At 41.4% G+C, this 16071-nt stretch overlaps 1 protein-coding gene across 3 annotated transcripts in view; it reads right to left on the reverse strand.

Moving 5' to 3' along the window:
• Positions 1-1189: 1189 nt before the first annotated feature.
• METTL25 (methyltransferase like 25) overlaps positions 1190-16071 on the reverse strand; it is a 403498-nt gene continuing 388616 nt past the window's right edge. For all 3 annotated transcript variants that reach the window (XM_077471886.1, XM_077471887.1, XM_077471885.1), the window contains one exon: positions 1190-1465. In XM_077471886.1, the coding sequence (XP_077328012.1) occupies positions 1376-1465 (90 nt within the window). In that variant the 3' untranslated portion in view covers positions 1190-1375. The remainder of the gene's footprint in view (positions 1466-16071) is intronic.

The raw sequence follows: 16071 nt of genomic DNA on the forward strand, positions 1-16071 counted from the left end.
CGCCCCAGTCATCTTATTTTCACCCCCCCCCCCCCCCATAATTTAGTTTTGTAAAGTTTTCCAACCTCTTGTGCTAAACTGCAGAACTCCTTTCTTTCTCACCGGGTTGAGAATAATGCTCACCCACACTGCCTACTGGATTTTTTGTGTGCGCTGATTTGCTGCAGGGTTTCAGGTTTTAGCAGAGCCCTACGGCACATCTGCACACATGCCAGCGCTCTCCTGTGCAAGCTTTTAAAACTAGGTCCCAGCCAGTGTGCATATGTCCAGGAATTTCCCTCTTCACATGGGCAGATTTGCCATAGGGCTTTGCCAGGGCCCGAAGGTCAGACAAAGCCTTTCAGCACATGCACACAAGCACCAGAATATCAAATATGAGCCAGAGGGGGGACAGAAGTTCCTCTTTAAGTCCATTGAAGTAAGGTCAATAAATTCAGCATGTAAAATTGGCCTCTGGTGTAAAATTAGAATATAAATTCACATCTAAATTACATATTACCAATTCATAAAAGACAACATATTAAAAAATAATGGAAATCATTGAAAATATGGATTAGGTATATGTGTGTGAGTTCAAGAAATAACTATTAGACCGGTCCTTGAAACAGTGCACTGCTCCAAAATGCAGCAATGCATAGCAAAAATCGGGAATTCAATTTACCACAGCTGAACCAGTGAAATGAATTCTGATTAGCTGCTAACACCAATTTAGGCTTGATATACAATGTGTGTGGGCGCACTATTTATAACAATTTTAAAGTCAATTCTTAATATCTTAGCTTGACCAAATTTGCAGAATAATTAGGTATCTATTGCTTTGATAACATACAGAAAACACATATAAAATAAAATATAGCAAGTAATAAAATAGTTCTGAATATGTACTCATAACATCTGATATATGAAAACTAGGGTAACATAAACGTAAAGCCCTTGCCCTTAGCAACCAGATGTCTTGTGTGAAAACAACAGCTGGTGTCTGGTGCCACAGGCAATGAACCTGATTTTTTTTAGGAAGTTATATACATCAGAATAACTGTGTAGAAAGAACTGAAAACTTTCAGTAGAGCCCATCTTTTCAACTTTTTTTGATTGAGCTGCTAATGTTTTTGCCAATAATAAAAGTCAAAGGATTAGTTTATATTGCATAATCCTTTGTGCCCACCTTAAAAAAGTGTGGTCTTCAGACTTAAACAGAATAAACATTTTATGTATTGGCTTTTATCAAAATGACATGCAATTACTGAGGTACAATTGAGCATAATAAAAATAACCTTTACACACACTTATGAGGATAAACACATATCAAATCTCTAAGATATACACAATTTATTTAGACTATACAGAAATTCAACTTAAGCCACACACTGCAACCTTATGGTTGTTTCAGTGAAAGCACTGCATAACATCTCGGGGATTTCACAGGGTCAAACAGCTTCACCAATCCAGACCAGGCAATGTTCTCCTAAAAAAGATTTAATGATTGCACTGTTATATTAACGGGTAAAGAAAAGAACTCAAACTAAATCATGAAGACACAAATTAGTGAATTTACCAGACCACAAGGTTATGATGAGGTCTTTACCACATGGACAAGTCTTCTTTGCTACAGTGTGACCAAAACTTCCCCTGACCCTCCATGACAAAGAAGGTTTTATGACTCCACTACGCATGAGATTTAAAGTGGTTTTAAACCCTTACAACAGACTTTGACCTACAGGTAAGCCTAGATTAAGGCTTACCTGTAGGTCCAAAAAATATCTCCTAAACCTACACGGTTTAGGAGATATTTGCTGAAAGACAGGCACCGCTGTCTACGGCGCATGCGCCGTAGACAGCGGTGCGCAGGCGCACTGAGCGCGGCACCCGTCAATGGCGATATGCCGCATGTGGCGGCTCCCGTGCGCATGCGCGGGAGTGACGTCACGTGGCTTTGCCGAATGACAGCGGCGGAGCGGTGAGACCCACCAAGAAGATGGATGCGCCGGACTAAAGGGGACAGCGGTGACATCGCTGGCTCCTGTGTCAGGTAAGTGACACATAATGGGCTACTATGCGATGCATAGTAGTCCATTATGCTTTACCTTTGCAGGGAATCAAAGAGGAAGTAAACCCATCAGGGTTTACTTCCTCTTTAAATTACCTGGTAGTAAGAGATTTAACTCACTGTTTATGTTCATGTGCAATTCATTGATATCAGTGGAGGCAGATATCAGCATTTCCTTTAGTTAAACGATGAACACCGCACTTAGAACGCCTACCTTACAATACACAGGCACACACAATAGTTGTTAGCAACTATGAAAATAACTCATAGCTTGTGATCAGTCATTTGGAAAACCTAGGTCACACAGCACTAAAAAAAAAAGAAACACCCATACATCAAAGCCATGCAATTTCAGAGGCTTCTATTGTGCAGTACTTTTATTTCACAATGCAATCACGCAAAACCAACTAGTTACAAAATTTAAAAGATGTTAATACACAGATCGGTAATTATGGAAAGTTAAAATGTATATAGAGGGCAAAGGTTTTTATTTGTTTTGTTTTGGATAGCATAGGAATGGGTTGAAACCTCAATCAGTCTTTGCCATCTGTGCCGCCACTGGGGAGATAAACTATTCAAAATGTCCTGGTGACCACTGTCAATGAAACAGAAAGTAAAGAGAAACCCCAAAAATTGGAGCTGTCACCAGAATAAAAGGTTTCAGTAATCATACATAAGGCACAAATAACTAAGAGAGGAATTCCCCTTAATTTGAGATTTCCTATCATATCCTCTCACATCTCCAAGACAGGAAGTGGAAGGAAATCTCCCCACTGGGACACAAATAGAAAAAAATAACTTGATAGGTGTTCTAACCCTTTCCTACTCTATCCAAAATAAGGTTTCTAAGAAGTGGCAAGCGAGGAACCCTTTGCTGAAGGATGCAAGCCCTGGAAATAAGTTGTCTGATTAACATGGTAATGGTAAAGCAGGATGCTCTCTATGAGGACTGCCAGGCAGTACAAAAAGGGACGCAGCCTTGCAAACAGAGGCTGTGGCTGCCAAGTAGACCCTAACAATTGACCGCATTTATTCAGTGTAAGGTTAATTCCTTGTTATGTTTTGGAGCAGGACAGAGGTAAGATGGGGATGTGTAGATAGCCAGCTTCTGTGTCTACTAATGCCAGAAACACCCATTGTCTCAGAGAAGTTATGATAGATCTCATGGATTTCATCCAGAATTTTAGTACATAAGTCCAGTATTGGGCAGATGCCCCCATTTTGGTTTTGGGGTCAAGAATACATTTGAATAGAAATCTTGAAACCGTATTTCAACTGTTACAACCACTCCACGTGCCTGTAGTTGGTGCAAGGCAGTCATTAAAGCTGCATTCTTTTGGACTGAAGCTGGCAGATAAAAAGCAGAGGGGACAGAGATAGAAACTCTATTTTTTACCCCTATGAAATGACATATTGGACCCACAGATCAAGGACATCTATGATCCATACTGGTGCAAATGCCAATAGTTTTCCCCCACTCCAAGGAGTGAGGACGCCCCTTCATTGTGAAGAGCTTTTTTGGACAGGCTTGGTGAACTTAGGCGTCCAGAGCTAGTGACCAAAGGAAGTCTTAATCCTTGGTTTTAAGGTTGATGCCTGGACAGAGCAAAAAGGTTCCTTTAGCTGGGCAGAAGTAGTGGTCCTAAGAGTAGGAAAATTAGGCTTTTTCTTGTGGGGTAGCAGTACCTAATCCCTAGTGACTTCCTTGATGAATTGATCAAGGAATTCCCCAAACAGGTGTTTAACATCAAAAGGTATGCATAGAAGACTCTTCTAACAAGCAGGTTCAACAGACTAAGCTTTTAGCCCCAAAGTCCTGCAACAGTACAAGATAAGGGATAGAGATTTGGTAAATTACTGTACATTCCCTAGTGTAGAAAAAAAACAAGGCTGAGGGCTTCTGCTGCAATTGTTCTAAGAGTGCAGGGCTATCCAAGACAAGTTCCTGATCTTTTTGCTCCCAAAGTATGTCCAGGTAATCGCTGTCGTTATAATGAATGGGGCTGGCAGCTGCACCTAGCTGCTCAGAGCCAGCAGGAATCTCTAAATTCTGCCGCTACAATTCACACTGGCCTGTGTGGCCAGAGCTATATGAGGGGAGCAATGTGCCATAATATGACTATGCTCTGAGACAAGAGAACAGCAATCACCCTGAGTGGTGTTTTGAGGAACATTAGAGTCAAAATGGCAGGGGTTATGACAACAACGTTAATACCTATCAAACCACTGGTGTTAATATACAGGGAAATCCTGTGTTACCTTATCCATGACACTGGGTTTACGCAATCCAACCTTTAATCATCACGGTAAACATACCTCCCATAGGGGTTATCAGGGTCTGAGAATCATTGAATTTAACCATGGCCCTGGACACTGTAGGGCAACCTGTGGATAACCACACCATCGCACTTCGTGAGCACCTAATGCAGAAACCGATGCTTGAACAAAACATTACAGGCCAGCTCCACATAGTGGCACAATGAGGATTACCAATTCGGAAACTGATAGATTGCCCAGAGCAAGAAGCAATCAGATCATTATGGAAGCATCAACGAAAAAAGTAAATGGTTTTAAAAATATATATACTTCTCCAGAGGAGAACAGGTCCATTAACTCCTTCCAGCTGCCACCTCCTGGCCCTTTAAGAGGTTCCATATTCCAGGAGGCGGAGGTGAGCATTACGATCATGTGACCACTGTGATTGGTATCCATAGAGGTCACATGATCGGAAAGCTTCTGATTGCAAGTATGCATCAGGACTTTTCCAGTACCTTTCGGTTATTGTGCTGGATGTGCGCAGGGGGCAAGCACAGTAATGTGTTTACATAGAGCTGCATATATGCGTTCTCTTGGAATTAAAGCCCACCCACTGAGAGGCTGCATATATGCTCACAGCTGGTGGGAAGATGATAAAGCCATTAGAAAAAAAACTGGAGTATCAAGGAGTAGGTGAGGTTATAGGGTGCACTAAGGGCAGCCCTAGCAAAGTTTCTGCCAGTGTCCAATCACCTAAAGGTAGCCTGCATATAAAGTGTTGTGTACACTACACTACAATACCTGTGCCCTTTACTGTACGCATTCCCAGCATCTATTTAGTAAAAAAGGAAATTTTCTAATTGAAAATTAATTTTATATTGCAGAGGAAACCTTTCATTTCGCTTCAAACTATGTGCATACTTTTTGGAAAAGTAGTGAGCCAATCCTTTAGGCAGGAAATCAGAGCATTCTAGGGGCATTTTGTGTATAGTGTACATATAGCAAATATATATATTTTTTGGCAGCATTTTCTTTCTTGCTTTTTTTAGCTTCCTTTATAAAAGTTAGCAATTAAACAAATATAATGGGATAATCACTCTATTACTGGAATGATTGCCAGTTTGTTGGACATCTGTTGTGTTTTGATGTCTAATTGTTGTGTACTTTTTTTTTTCTTCGAAGGGACAGTGGGACGTATATGGAGAATTTTATCCTGTAGATATAAGAAAAATAAATGGTCCACATTAAGAAAATAAGTATGCAATGTTTATTTTTATTTTTTAACTGAAACAAAAAATAGAGCAAATATATATATATATATATATATATATATATATATATATATATATATATATATATTTATTTTTATTTTTTTTCCACAGAGAAAAGTGACAGGAGAGAGAAATGGGTAAATATGATTTTAATTGGGATCAATTTGAGTGGCTTTATGAACCAATTCCCTAGGACCAGCCAGCAAGAGAGACCAAATTAAAGCTGCTTCTGATATGTATGACAGGCCACGGCTGTGTTCATTTGCAATTATGCAAGTCAAACATGATGAGCTACTTACTATTTACTAGCTTTTCGGTGTTTTGCTCACACACCTGAGAAGTGGCAGTTTCTCTATGCAAGTCTGGACTTTTTTTTTTTAACATAAATTATACTCCCACGCTGCTAACAAAAATGTACCAAAAAAGAAAAAAACTTTGTGTGCACCAACAGCAGCTAACCCTGTGAAAGAAATAAAGGTTGCTAAAATAAATAAAGGAGCCGTGTGAAATAAAAGTTTTAAATAAAATAATGACATAAAAAAAATGTAAAGGCGCCCTGTCCTTCCATGCTCACACGCAAATGTGAATGCATAAGTACAGTCATGCTCAAAAGTTTGCATACCCTGGCAGAAATTGTGAAATGTTGTCATTAATATTGGAAATATGACTGATCATGCCAAAAAAACTGTTGTTTATTTAAGGATAGCAATCACATGAAGCCATTTATTATCACATAGTTTTTTGCATCCTTTTTAAATCATAATGATAACAGAAATCACCCAAATGATAAAAAGTTGCAGGGCTATCAAAGACAAGTTCCTGATCTTTGCTCCCAATGGAATGTTTGGCCTTGGTACAGACAGAAGGTGGCACGCACAGGGTAAATTGGAAATTAAATGTTGATTTGCCACATTTGTGGCTTTTTAAATCACAATTAGTGTCTGTGTATAAATAGTCAATGAGTTTGTTAGCTCTCACATAGATGCACTAAGCAGGCTAGACACTGAGCCATGAGAAGGTAGAAAAGAACAGTCAAAAAACCTGCGTAACAAGGTAATGAAACTTTACAAAGATGGAAAAGGATATAAAAATATATCAAAAACCTTGAATATGCCAGTCAGTACTGTTTAACCAGTTAACCACTGCGCTATAGCCAAATGAGGGCTACAGCGTGGCTAGATAACTCGTGGTCTAGCGCGCACAAGGGGCTGTCCGGTCACGAATTGCAGTAAAGGGCAAATGACCGTGGCCCTTTACCACATGATCGCTCTGTCCAACAACAGAGTGATCAATGTAAACAAAGCGTCGTCATGTCCGGTTCTCTCCGTTGCTCACACCGATCGTGTGAGCAGAGTAGGGAGAAGCTGCAACGTGAGGCTGCTTCAGGTACTTTTCTTACAGTACCAGTGTCCCCGCTCCAGATGAGTGCCTCAATCTGTGCCAGATGAGTGCCCAGCAGTGCCAGATCAGTGCCCCAATCCGTGCCAGATGAGTGTCCATCAGTGCCAGGTCAGTGCCCCATCTGTGCCAGGTGAGTGCCCAGCAGTGCTAGATGATTGTCCCAATCCATGCCAGATGAGTGCCCAGCAGTGCCAGATGAGTGCTCCAATTCATGCCAGATGAGTGCCCAGCAGTGCCCCAATCCATGCCAGATGAGTGCCCAGAAGTGCCCCAATCCATGCCATATCAGTGCCCCAATCCATGCCATATCAGTGCCTCATCAGTGTTCTACAGTGCCAGGTGTAATTTATGCTCCTAGAATGCCTGATGGTGCTGCCTGCATGTTGAGCCTCTCTGTGTGGCCAGACTGTGAAAAAGTCTCACACGTGGGATCGGTATACTCGGGAGGAGTAGCAAAATGTGTTTTGGGGTGTCATTTGTGGTATGCATATGCCACGTGAGAGAAATAATCCGTTAACATGCCAATTTTGTAAATAAAAGAACATAAAATAAAAATCTTAATTTTGCAAAGAATTGTGGGAAAGATTACAAAACAAATTACACTCACCATGCCTCTTACTAAATAGCTTGGAATGTGTCTACTTTCCAAAAAGGGGTAATTTGGGGGGTATTTGTACTTTCCTGACATTTCAGGGACTCAAGAAATGAGATAGGCCATCAGTACATCAGTTGTGATCAATTTTCAGTGATTTGCACCATAGCTTGTAGACGCTATAGCTTTCACACAAACCAAATAATATACACTAATTTGACTTATTTTTACCAATGATATGTAGCAGTATAAATTTTGGATAAAATTTATGAAGAAAAATTACTAATTTGTGCAATTTGATAACAGAAACTAAGAAAAATGCATTTTTTGTTACACAATTGTTGGTCTTTTTTTATTTATAGCTCAAAAAATAAAAATCCCAGTGGTGATTAACCGCTTAAGCCCCGGACCATTTGGCTGGCCAAAGAACAGACCACTTTTTGCGATTCGGCACTGCGTCGTTTTAACTGACAATTGCGCGTTTGTGCAACATGGCTCCCAAACAAAATTGACGCCCTTTTTTTCCCCATAAATAGAGCTTTCTTTTGGTGGTATTTGATCACTTCTGCAGTTTTTATTTTTTGCGCTATAAACAAAAAATCTCACAATTTTGAAAAAAAAATGCATTATTTTTAACTTTTTGTTATAATAAATATCCCCCAAAAATATATAAAGAACGTATTATTCTACATGTTTTTGGTAACAAAAAATAGCAATAAGTGTATGATGATTGGTTTTTGCAAAAGTTATAGCGTCTACAAAATAGGGGATAGTTTTATGGCATTTTTTTTTATATATATATATTTTTTTTACTAGTAATGGCGGCAATCAGCGTTTTTATCATTACTGCGACATTATGGTGGACACGGACAATTTTGACACATTTTTTGGGACCATTGGCACTAATACAGTGATCAGAGCGATAAAATTGCATTGATTACTGTACAAATGTCACTGGCAGTGAACTGGTTAACACTAGGGGGCAGTGAAGGAGTTAATATGTATCCTAGGGATTGTTCTAACTGAAGGGGGGAGGGGACTGTGCAGGGAAACTAACAGATCACTGTTCATACTCTGTATGAACAGATGTTCTGTCAATTCACTGCTCAGAGAACCGGAAACTGTGTGTTTACACACACAGCTCCCGGTTCTCTGTGTGCCCCGAGCGATCGCAGGAGCCCAGCGGTGATCGAGACTGCCCGGCTTGAGGGGGGGCACGCAAGCGCCCCCTAATGGACGTTTATGCTACCCACATAGCATAATGGCGATTTGCGAAGCTGAGCCATGCTGCCGCAAACTGTGGCGGCTGGTCAGCTAGCGATTAAATACCACTAAAATTAAGCTCTATTGGTGTGAAAAAACGGCCAAAAATGTCATATGGGTACAGTGTTGCATGACTGAGTAATTGTCATTCAAAATGTGAGAGCGCTGAAAACTGGTCTGGTTAAGAAGGTTTAGCGCGCCCCTAGGAACACTTAACCCCTACACTGCCACCCACTGGTTAACCCCTTCACTGTCAGTGTCATTTACACAGGAATTACTGCATTTGTATAGCAGTGATTGCTGTATAAATGACAATGGTCCCAAAAATGTGTCAAAAATGTCCGATGTGTCCGCCATAATGTCGCAGTCACAATAAAAATTGCTATCGCCGCCATTACTAGTAAAAAAAAATAATTATTAATAAAAATGCCATAAAACTATCCCCTATTTTGTAAACGCTATAACTTTTGTGCAAACCAATCAATAGTCGCTTACTGTGATTTTTTTTACCAAAAATATGTAGAAGAATACGTATCGGCCTAAACTGAGAGAAAAATGTTTTTTTATATATTTTTGGGGGATATTTATTATAACGAAAAGTCAAGAAATTATGCATTTTTTTTTCAAAATTGTAGCTGTATTTTTGTTTATAGCGCAAAAAATAAAAACCGCAGGGGTGATCAAATACTGTAAGTACAGTTGATGACCACAACTTTAATGGACAGGCATAAGAAATAAAATGGGCACTGAGTATATTTAAATGTATGTCCTTAGGACTTCAGCTTTTATCTAACTACTTTCCAACTGCCGTATGTGCACAGACGATAGGTGGGTAGATGATGGGTAGCAGGGATACCAGGATCACAGCACAATCACTTTAACAGGGCGCAAAAGGGGACCCCCTCCCATCACCAGTCTCATTTGAATAAGATGCGTTTGAGAGCAGAGGAGAGATCTTGGATCTAATGGACCCCAGATCTCTCAATAAAGAGTATCTGTTGCTGCTCATGCTATCACAAGGGATGTAGTAATTTTTTTATGAGCGCAATAAAGTTGATAAAAAAAGAGAAAGTTTAAAAAAATATATATATATAATTTTTTTTTTAACCACTATACCAGGCACATAGACACCTTCCTGCCCAGACCAATTTTCAGCTTTCAGCTCTGTCGCACTTTGAATGACAATTGCACGGTCATGCTACACTGTACCCAATATCATTTTGTTCCCATAAATAGAGCTTTATTTTTTTGTTTTCAAAAAGGTTTATTAAAGCGATAAATAGAAAACAGCGTCAGTAAAAAGGATCAAATTACATATACATCATATGCAGTTGGATGACAAGATTATAATAAAATGGCGAACAGACCATAGGATTCTACAGTGGCATAGATCTTACATCCAATGAAAAATTGTAATAGAGGGAAAGCAAAAATATTCAATGTCCTGACCTTCATATTTGTAATGTATAAGAATAGACAACACAAAGAAAGAAATGAGAAGTGTTAACCTTTAAAATCTATATTTCTGATTTATTAATCAGCAGATATGATATGGGTTTAAAAGAGAATTCTATTGACAAGGGAAAGAAAGGTTTAACATAACACCATTTATTAAAAGTAGTTGAAAGTCTAGCTAACACACAAATCTCTATCTATGGTCTTACATCAAGGAAGAAAATACTAGGTTGAAATATAATATTAACATGCAGGAATACAAAGTATATTCTCTAAGACAGTATATTTAGTCACAAGCATACAAGCATATTTAGTTACAAGCAACACCTTAACCATAATTACCCATCCTTACAGTGTTCCACTCTTGACCACTGGTTCCCAAGAAAGAGACAGTTCCCTCCCCTTGGCTTTGGGTAAATGCCTTCATGCTGATTCCCCATTGGCTGCCTTAGCTTGGATCATGATTGGAGGGCTCACTACATAAGTCGGCCCCCTTTCATGCAAATCCTTGTGACTAGGAAGAAGATTTAATTGGATTTCCCCAGGAACTTAGCAATTGATTATGGTTGCCTCCCTTCATTGCATACCCTGGCATGGGTTCCTTTGAAGTGAGTAGGTGTAGAACAATGGGAGTGGCTCTCCATATGGTGTATACAAGTCTCGGCCCCGCATTGTCTGTTCTTACCCCTGGGGGGGGGGAGGCATTTTACCTGGCATTCATAGATGCCAGGCAAATGAGATCTATTTCTAATTACAATATTTTACAGATATTAATGAAGATTTCACATAAACTCATAAGGCAACAGAAGTCTAGAAAGAAAGAAAAGTGAGAGAAAAAAAAAACAAAAATAATAAAAATAGAATTCTTTTTTTAAATTTTTTATTCCTTGGTTCTTTTTTTTTCAGATAGGCAAGAGAAAAAAAAAAATCCCCGGTGTGATCATTTTTGGAATCTAAATAGGAACCATGGGTTCCACTTTAGGTCATATATATGAGTCGTGTCCTGTAAAGTATGGAAAATCTTTTCAGTCAGAATTACTTGATCAATGCGTGAGAGAACCTGAGATAAAGGGATCGAAGAGGACTTCCAATGTAACGCTATAGTCCATAGCATAGAAACAGAGATGGAATGGACGAGCCTCATTAGAGGTTTAGGGGTGTCCTGTGGGGTTTGGAAGAGAAGACAGTGGTGGTAAGTAAGGGACATCGCACGACCAGCGAGCTTGTCTATCAATCTCAAAATCTCCTGCCAAACTGGCCGAATCCGCTTATATTCCCAAAAAATGTGAACGAAGGTGCCTTGGTGATTGCAACCTCTAAAACAGTTGGGGGATGTATGAACATAAATCTTGTGCAAACGTACCGGAGTGTAGTACCATCTAGTAATTACTTTAATAGCCGTTTCCCTAATTGTTAAGGATCTGGTGCATTTACACATGTTGTCCCATCCCTCCTCCCAGTCCACAACACCGGCCCCTAGTGCAAGCTCCTGTTCCCATTGTGATCTATACTTCAGAGTCTGAACCATTGTAAGTCCCTCTAGAGCTTTATAGATCAGGGAAATCAGGCCTTTTTGGCGTGGGAAGTTAAAACATAAATCCTCAAAGATGGTGAGTTGGACCTGGGACCGGAGTCTGTAATGGGAGAGAAAGAAGTGACGGATTTGCAGGTATCTGAAAAGTTCACTGTCGGGGAGTTGGTGCTGGGTCTGTAATACTGAGAAGGGAATGAAATCAGAACCCGTCACGAAGTCCCTTAACTGAGTAAGCTTGCATTGAACCCACAATCTGAAAGACTCAGGATGGAGATAGGCTGGGGGGAACCTAGGATCGCCCAGGTAAGAGGCGCCCACAGAGCTCTCCGAAGTGAGGTTGTATTTGTGCTTGTAGCGATGCCACAGTTGCAGGCTGTCTGCAACCATAGTGTTAAGCGTGCATAAGGTTGAGTGAGGTCGATGGGTTGACCACATAAGGCCAGGGAGATAAAAGCGTGCTATCGAATCACTCTCAAAACGCACCCAAGGAACTCTGGAATTAGGGATCGACCATTGTGCTTGTTGCGTAAATCTGCAGGTAAGATAATACAACCAGATTTGAGGAACCCCTAGGCCTCCACTTCTCATAGAGCTGTATAGGACTCCCTTGGCAAACCTGGGCGACCTATTATTCCAAATGAATCTGTTAAAATGGGACTGAAGGTTGAGGAGAAAAGATTTAGAAAGCCTAACCGGTAGGGAGCGAAACAGATATAGCAGCCTGGGAAGGATGACCATTTTGAGCGCAGTGATTCTCCCTATAAAGGGGATATGTAAAGAAAGCCAGCTTTTAATAGTATTTTTAAGTTTTCTAATCAATGGGGGATAATTAACCCCAAAGAGGTCACGAAAATTTCCGGGCAGCCCCACTCCCAGGTAGGGTATGTGGGAGGTGGCCCATGTAAAGGAGTAGTTATGTTTAATAAGGGCTAAATCAGTGGGATCAAAACCTATGGGAAGGGCTACCGATTTGGAAACATTAATGGCTAGACCAGAGACCTTCGCGAAACTTGACAGTGTCGAAAAAAGGTTGGGGAGTGAAACATGGGGATTAGTTATGAACATCAAAACGTCATCTGCGTACATGCAAAATTTGTACATTTCGTCACCCTAATGCCCCGTACACACGAGAGGGATTAAGTCTGACAGACCTCCAAAGGAGTTCCGCCGGAGTTCCGACGGAGTTCTGGCGGACTTTTCGACCGAACGGACTTGACCACACACCATCACACCAAACTCCGACGGAGTCGAACGTGATGACGTACGACTGGATTCGACGTAGGAAGTTCATAGACAGTAGCCAATAGCTGCCCTAGCGTCGGTTTTAGTCCGTCGGAGTAGCACACACACGAGCGAATTATTCGAAGGGGACCGGGTCCGGCGGAGTTCCGTCGGGAAAATTTGAAGCATGCTTCATTTCTAAAGTCCGTCAGACTTTAGCGAAGCTAAAGTCCGTTGCAGCCCACACACGATCGGATAGTCTGACGGACTCAGTCCGTCGGAGTTTGGATGTCGAAAAGTCCGCTCGTGTGTACGGGGCATTAGTGTAACCAGTGATATCCGGATGTCTCAAAAGGGCAATCGCTAGGGGCTCCAGGGCTAAGCAAAGATTAAAGGGGAAAGGGGGCACCCTTGTCTAGTGCCTCTACCTATGGGGAAGAATTCGGAGCAACAGCCAGGTAGTTTTATGCGGGTCCTAGGGTTATCGTAAAGGGCTTTGAAACCTACTAAGAATTTCCCCTGAAATCCCATGCGTGGGAGGATTGTGTTGATGTAATCCCATGTAACACTGTCAAACGCCTTCTGTATGTCTAGGCTTAACAGGAGGAGCTTGCGGGAAAATAGGTTAGCATCTTGGATAACGTCTGTTGCCAGGCGGATGTTGTCTGTAATTAAGCGGTGTGGAATAAATCCAGATTGGAAGGGGGATTTCAAGGAGGGGATAAACTTTGCTAGTCTGTCGGCTATAACTCTGCTAAATATTTTGATATCATTGTTCATAACCGAGATAGGCCTAAAATTTTGGGGCAAATTATGATTCTTATTGGGTTTCGGGATTAGTGACATGTTGGCTAACAACATTTCCTCTGGGAAGCTATGGCCAAGTAGGACTGAGTTAAAGAGGTATGCCATTCTAGGGGCCAGGATCATGGAGTATTTTTTGTAATAAAGGGCCGAAAAGCCATCAGGGCCTGGGGCGGAGCCTGTTTTCAGTGATTTGATGACCCCTAAGATTTCCGGAGTTGTGATAGGGGCATTGAGTTCGTCTAGTTGTGAGGTGGAAAGAGTCGGGAAGGGGATGTCATGTAGCCATGACAAGTCTTCAGGGGAGGGGAGAGTGTGGGGGGACTCTAAGAGTTTGGTATAAAATTGCTCGAAGATTTTGAGTACCTCCCTGGGATGTGAGGATACAAAACCGTCTTTATTAGACAACCTGTATAAATGAGGGGGGCGAATCGAGTTAGCCAATCTTCTAGCAAACAAAGTTGATGCCGAGTTATTAAATAGTAAATTGCGGGCTTTAGTCCAACGGAGTGACTTTTCAACCTTGGATGACAAAAGGGAGTCCAGTTCTAGGCGCTTTTGTTCGATGGATTGCCTGGTGGAATCTAAGTGTAGTAGAGACGTGTTTTTATATAAATGATCTAGTTCCCTAGTTAACTCCACTATTCTAAGTCTATTAGACTTGTTGCGGGCTGCAGAAATACTAATAATTTTTCCTCTGATGACGGCTTTATGCGCCGTCCAGAGAAGTGAGGGCTGAGTGTCTGGGCTGGCGTTAAGAGAAAAATAGTCCTCCAGAGACTGAGCTAATTGGGAATCTACTGCTGGGTCAGAGAGAATGGATTAATTTAATCTCCAGGAGTGGGGTGTGGGGGCAAGCCTAATAAACCCTGTAGTGAAAGATGTAACCTGATGGTCTGACCAAACACAGGGGTGGATGGAGGCCTCCAAAGAGTTGGCGAGTATGATTGGGGATGTGTATATGTAGTCTAATCTCGCATAACTGTTATGAGGATGGGAGAAAAAGGTGAATTCCTTGCAACCCACATTATGTGCCCTCCATGTGTCAGTGAGTTGAAGATCCTGTAAGCCACCAGTGAGAGATTTCGGGAATGCTCTAGATACAACCGTAGTTGACGAGTGGTCTAGAGTGGCGTTGGCTACTGAGTTAAAATCACCACCTATGATCAAATGGGGGGAGTGGTATTGCGCTAATGTTTCAAAAAATGACCTAAAAAAGGCTGCTGAGCCGTCATTGGGTGCATAAACACTAGCAATAGTAAGTTCCCTGTTGTGGACAACCCCTTTCACAATCATATAACGACTCCTTGAACAATTGTTTAACCTCCATCGGGAGGGAAGAGTGGAGGAGTATGGCGGCCCCCCTGGTCTTGGACGAGTGGAGCGAGTAAAAGGCTTGAGGGAAATCTTTATGGAAAAATTTGGGATGGGAGGAGCGGGAGAAATGTGTTTCTTGGAGAAGAAGGATTTTAGCTCCAAGCTGTTTATAAAAGGTAAAGGCTTTACGCGGCTTGGAAGGGGAGTTAAATCCTTTAACGTTGTGTGAAATACAAGTTATCGCCATGGCGTATGAGGTAATGCGTGGCTAGTCAGGGGATCAGATCTGATAAGGGGATGGGGGAAGGGGATCACAGATGAGCACTCGTCCACCAAGTCCAAGAACGTCAGGGGAGTCCCCACTTCATCCTCCAAAGCCCACATGAGTAGGGAGCTATGCAGCAACACTGAGGGCATGTTCAGATCACAGAACCGGAATATAAAAAGAACATATGCTGTAGAAGAATCGTAGGATTTGAAAAATGATTGACCAATATAAGAGAGAACCAAAAAACATAGAAAAATAAAAGTAACCTCTGAAAAAACAATCCCAGCCTTTAACATAGTCTTGGGGAACAACATTAATAACAGATGTGGTAGCCTGTGGGAGAGAGTTCCCACATCAAAGAGAAAATCATACGAGAGACCAGGTCTCGCACCCAGTAGGGTTGCGCAATGGTGGGGAGCACCCACCAGAGAAGCAACCAACCACTAGGAAGGGGAGCCATGACACAGCTCCTAGGGACATGCATAGTGCCAGAGGAGTGGGCAGACAACATTAGGGGAAGTATGCTTTTCCTCCCCATCTCCTCCCCCCCCCCCCCAAAAAAAAGGGGAAGAGGAAGAGAGAGAAGGAAAAAAATAAATAAAAAAACCCTAAAAAAAAGGAGTATCTCTTGAGAAAACTAAA

Source organism: Lithobates pipiens, unplaced genomic scaffold (assembly GCF_037356315.1).
Source record: "Lithobates pipiens isolate NorthernLeopardFrog02 unplaced genomic scaffold, aLitPip1_a1.2 Scaffold_8, whole genome shotgun sequence".
Taxonomy (NCBI): Eukaryota; Metazoa; Chordata; class Amphibia; order Anura; family Ranidae; genus Lithobates; species Lithobates pipiens.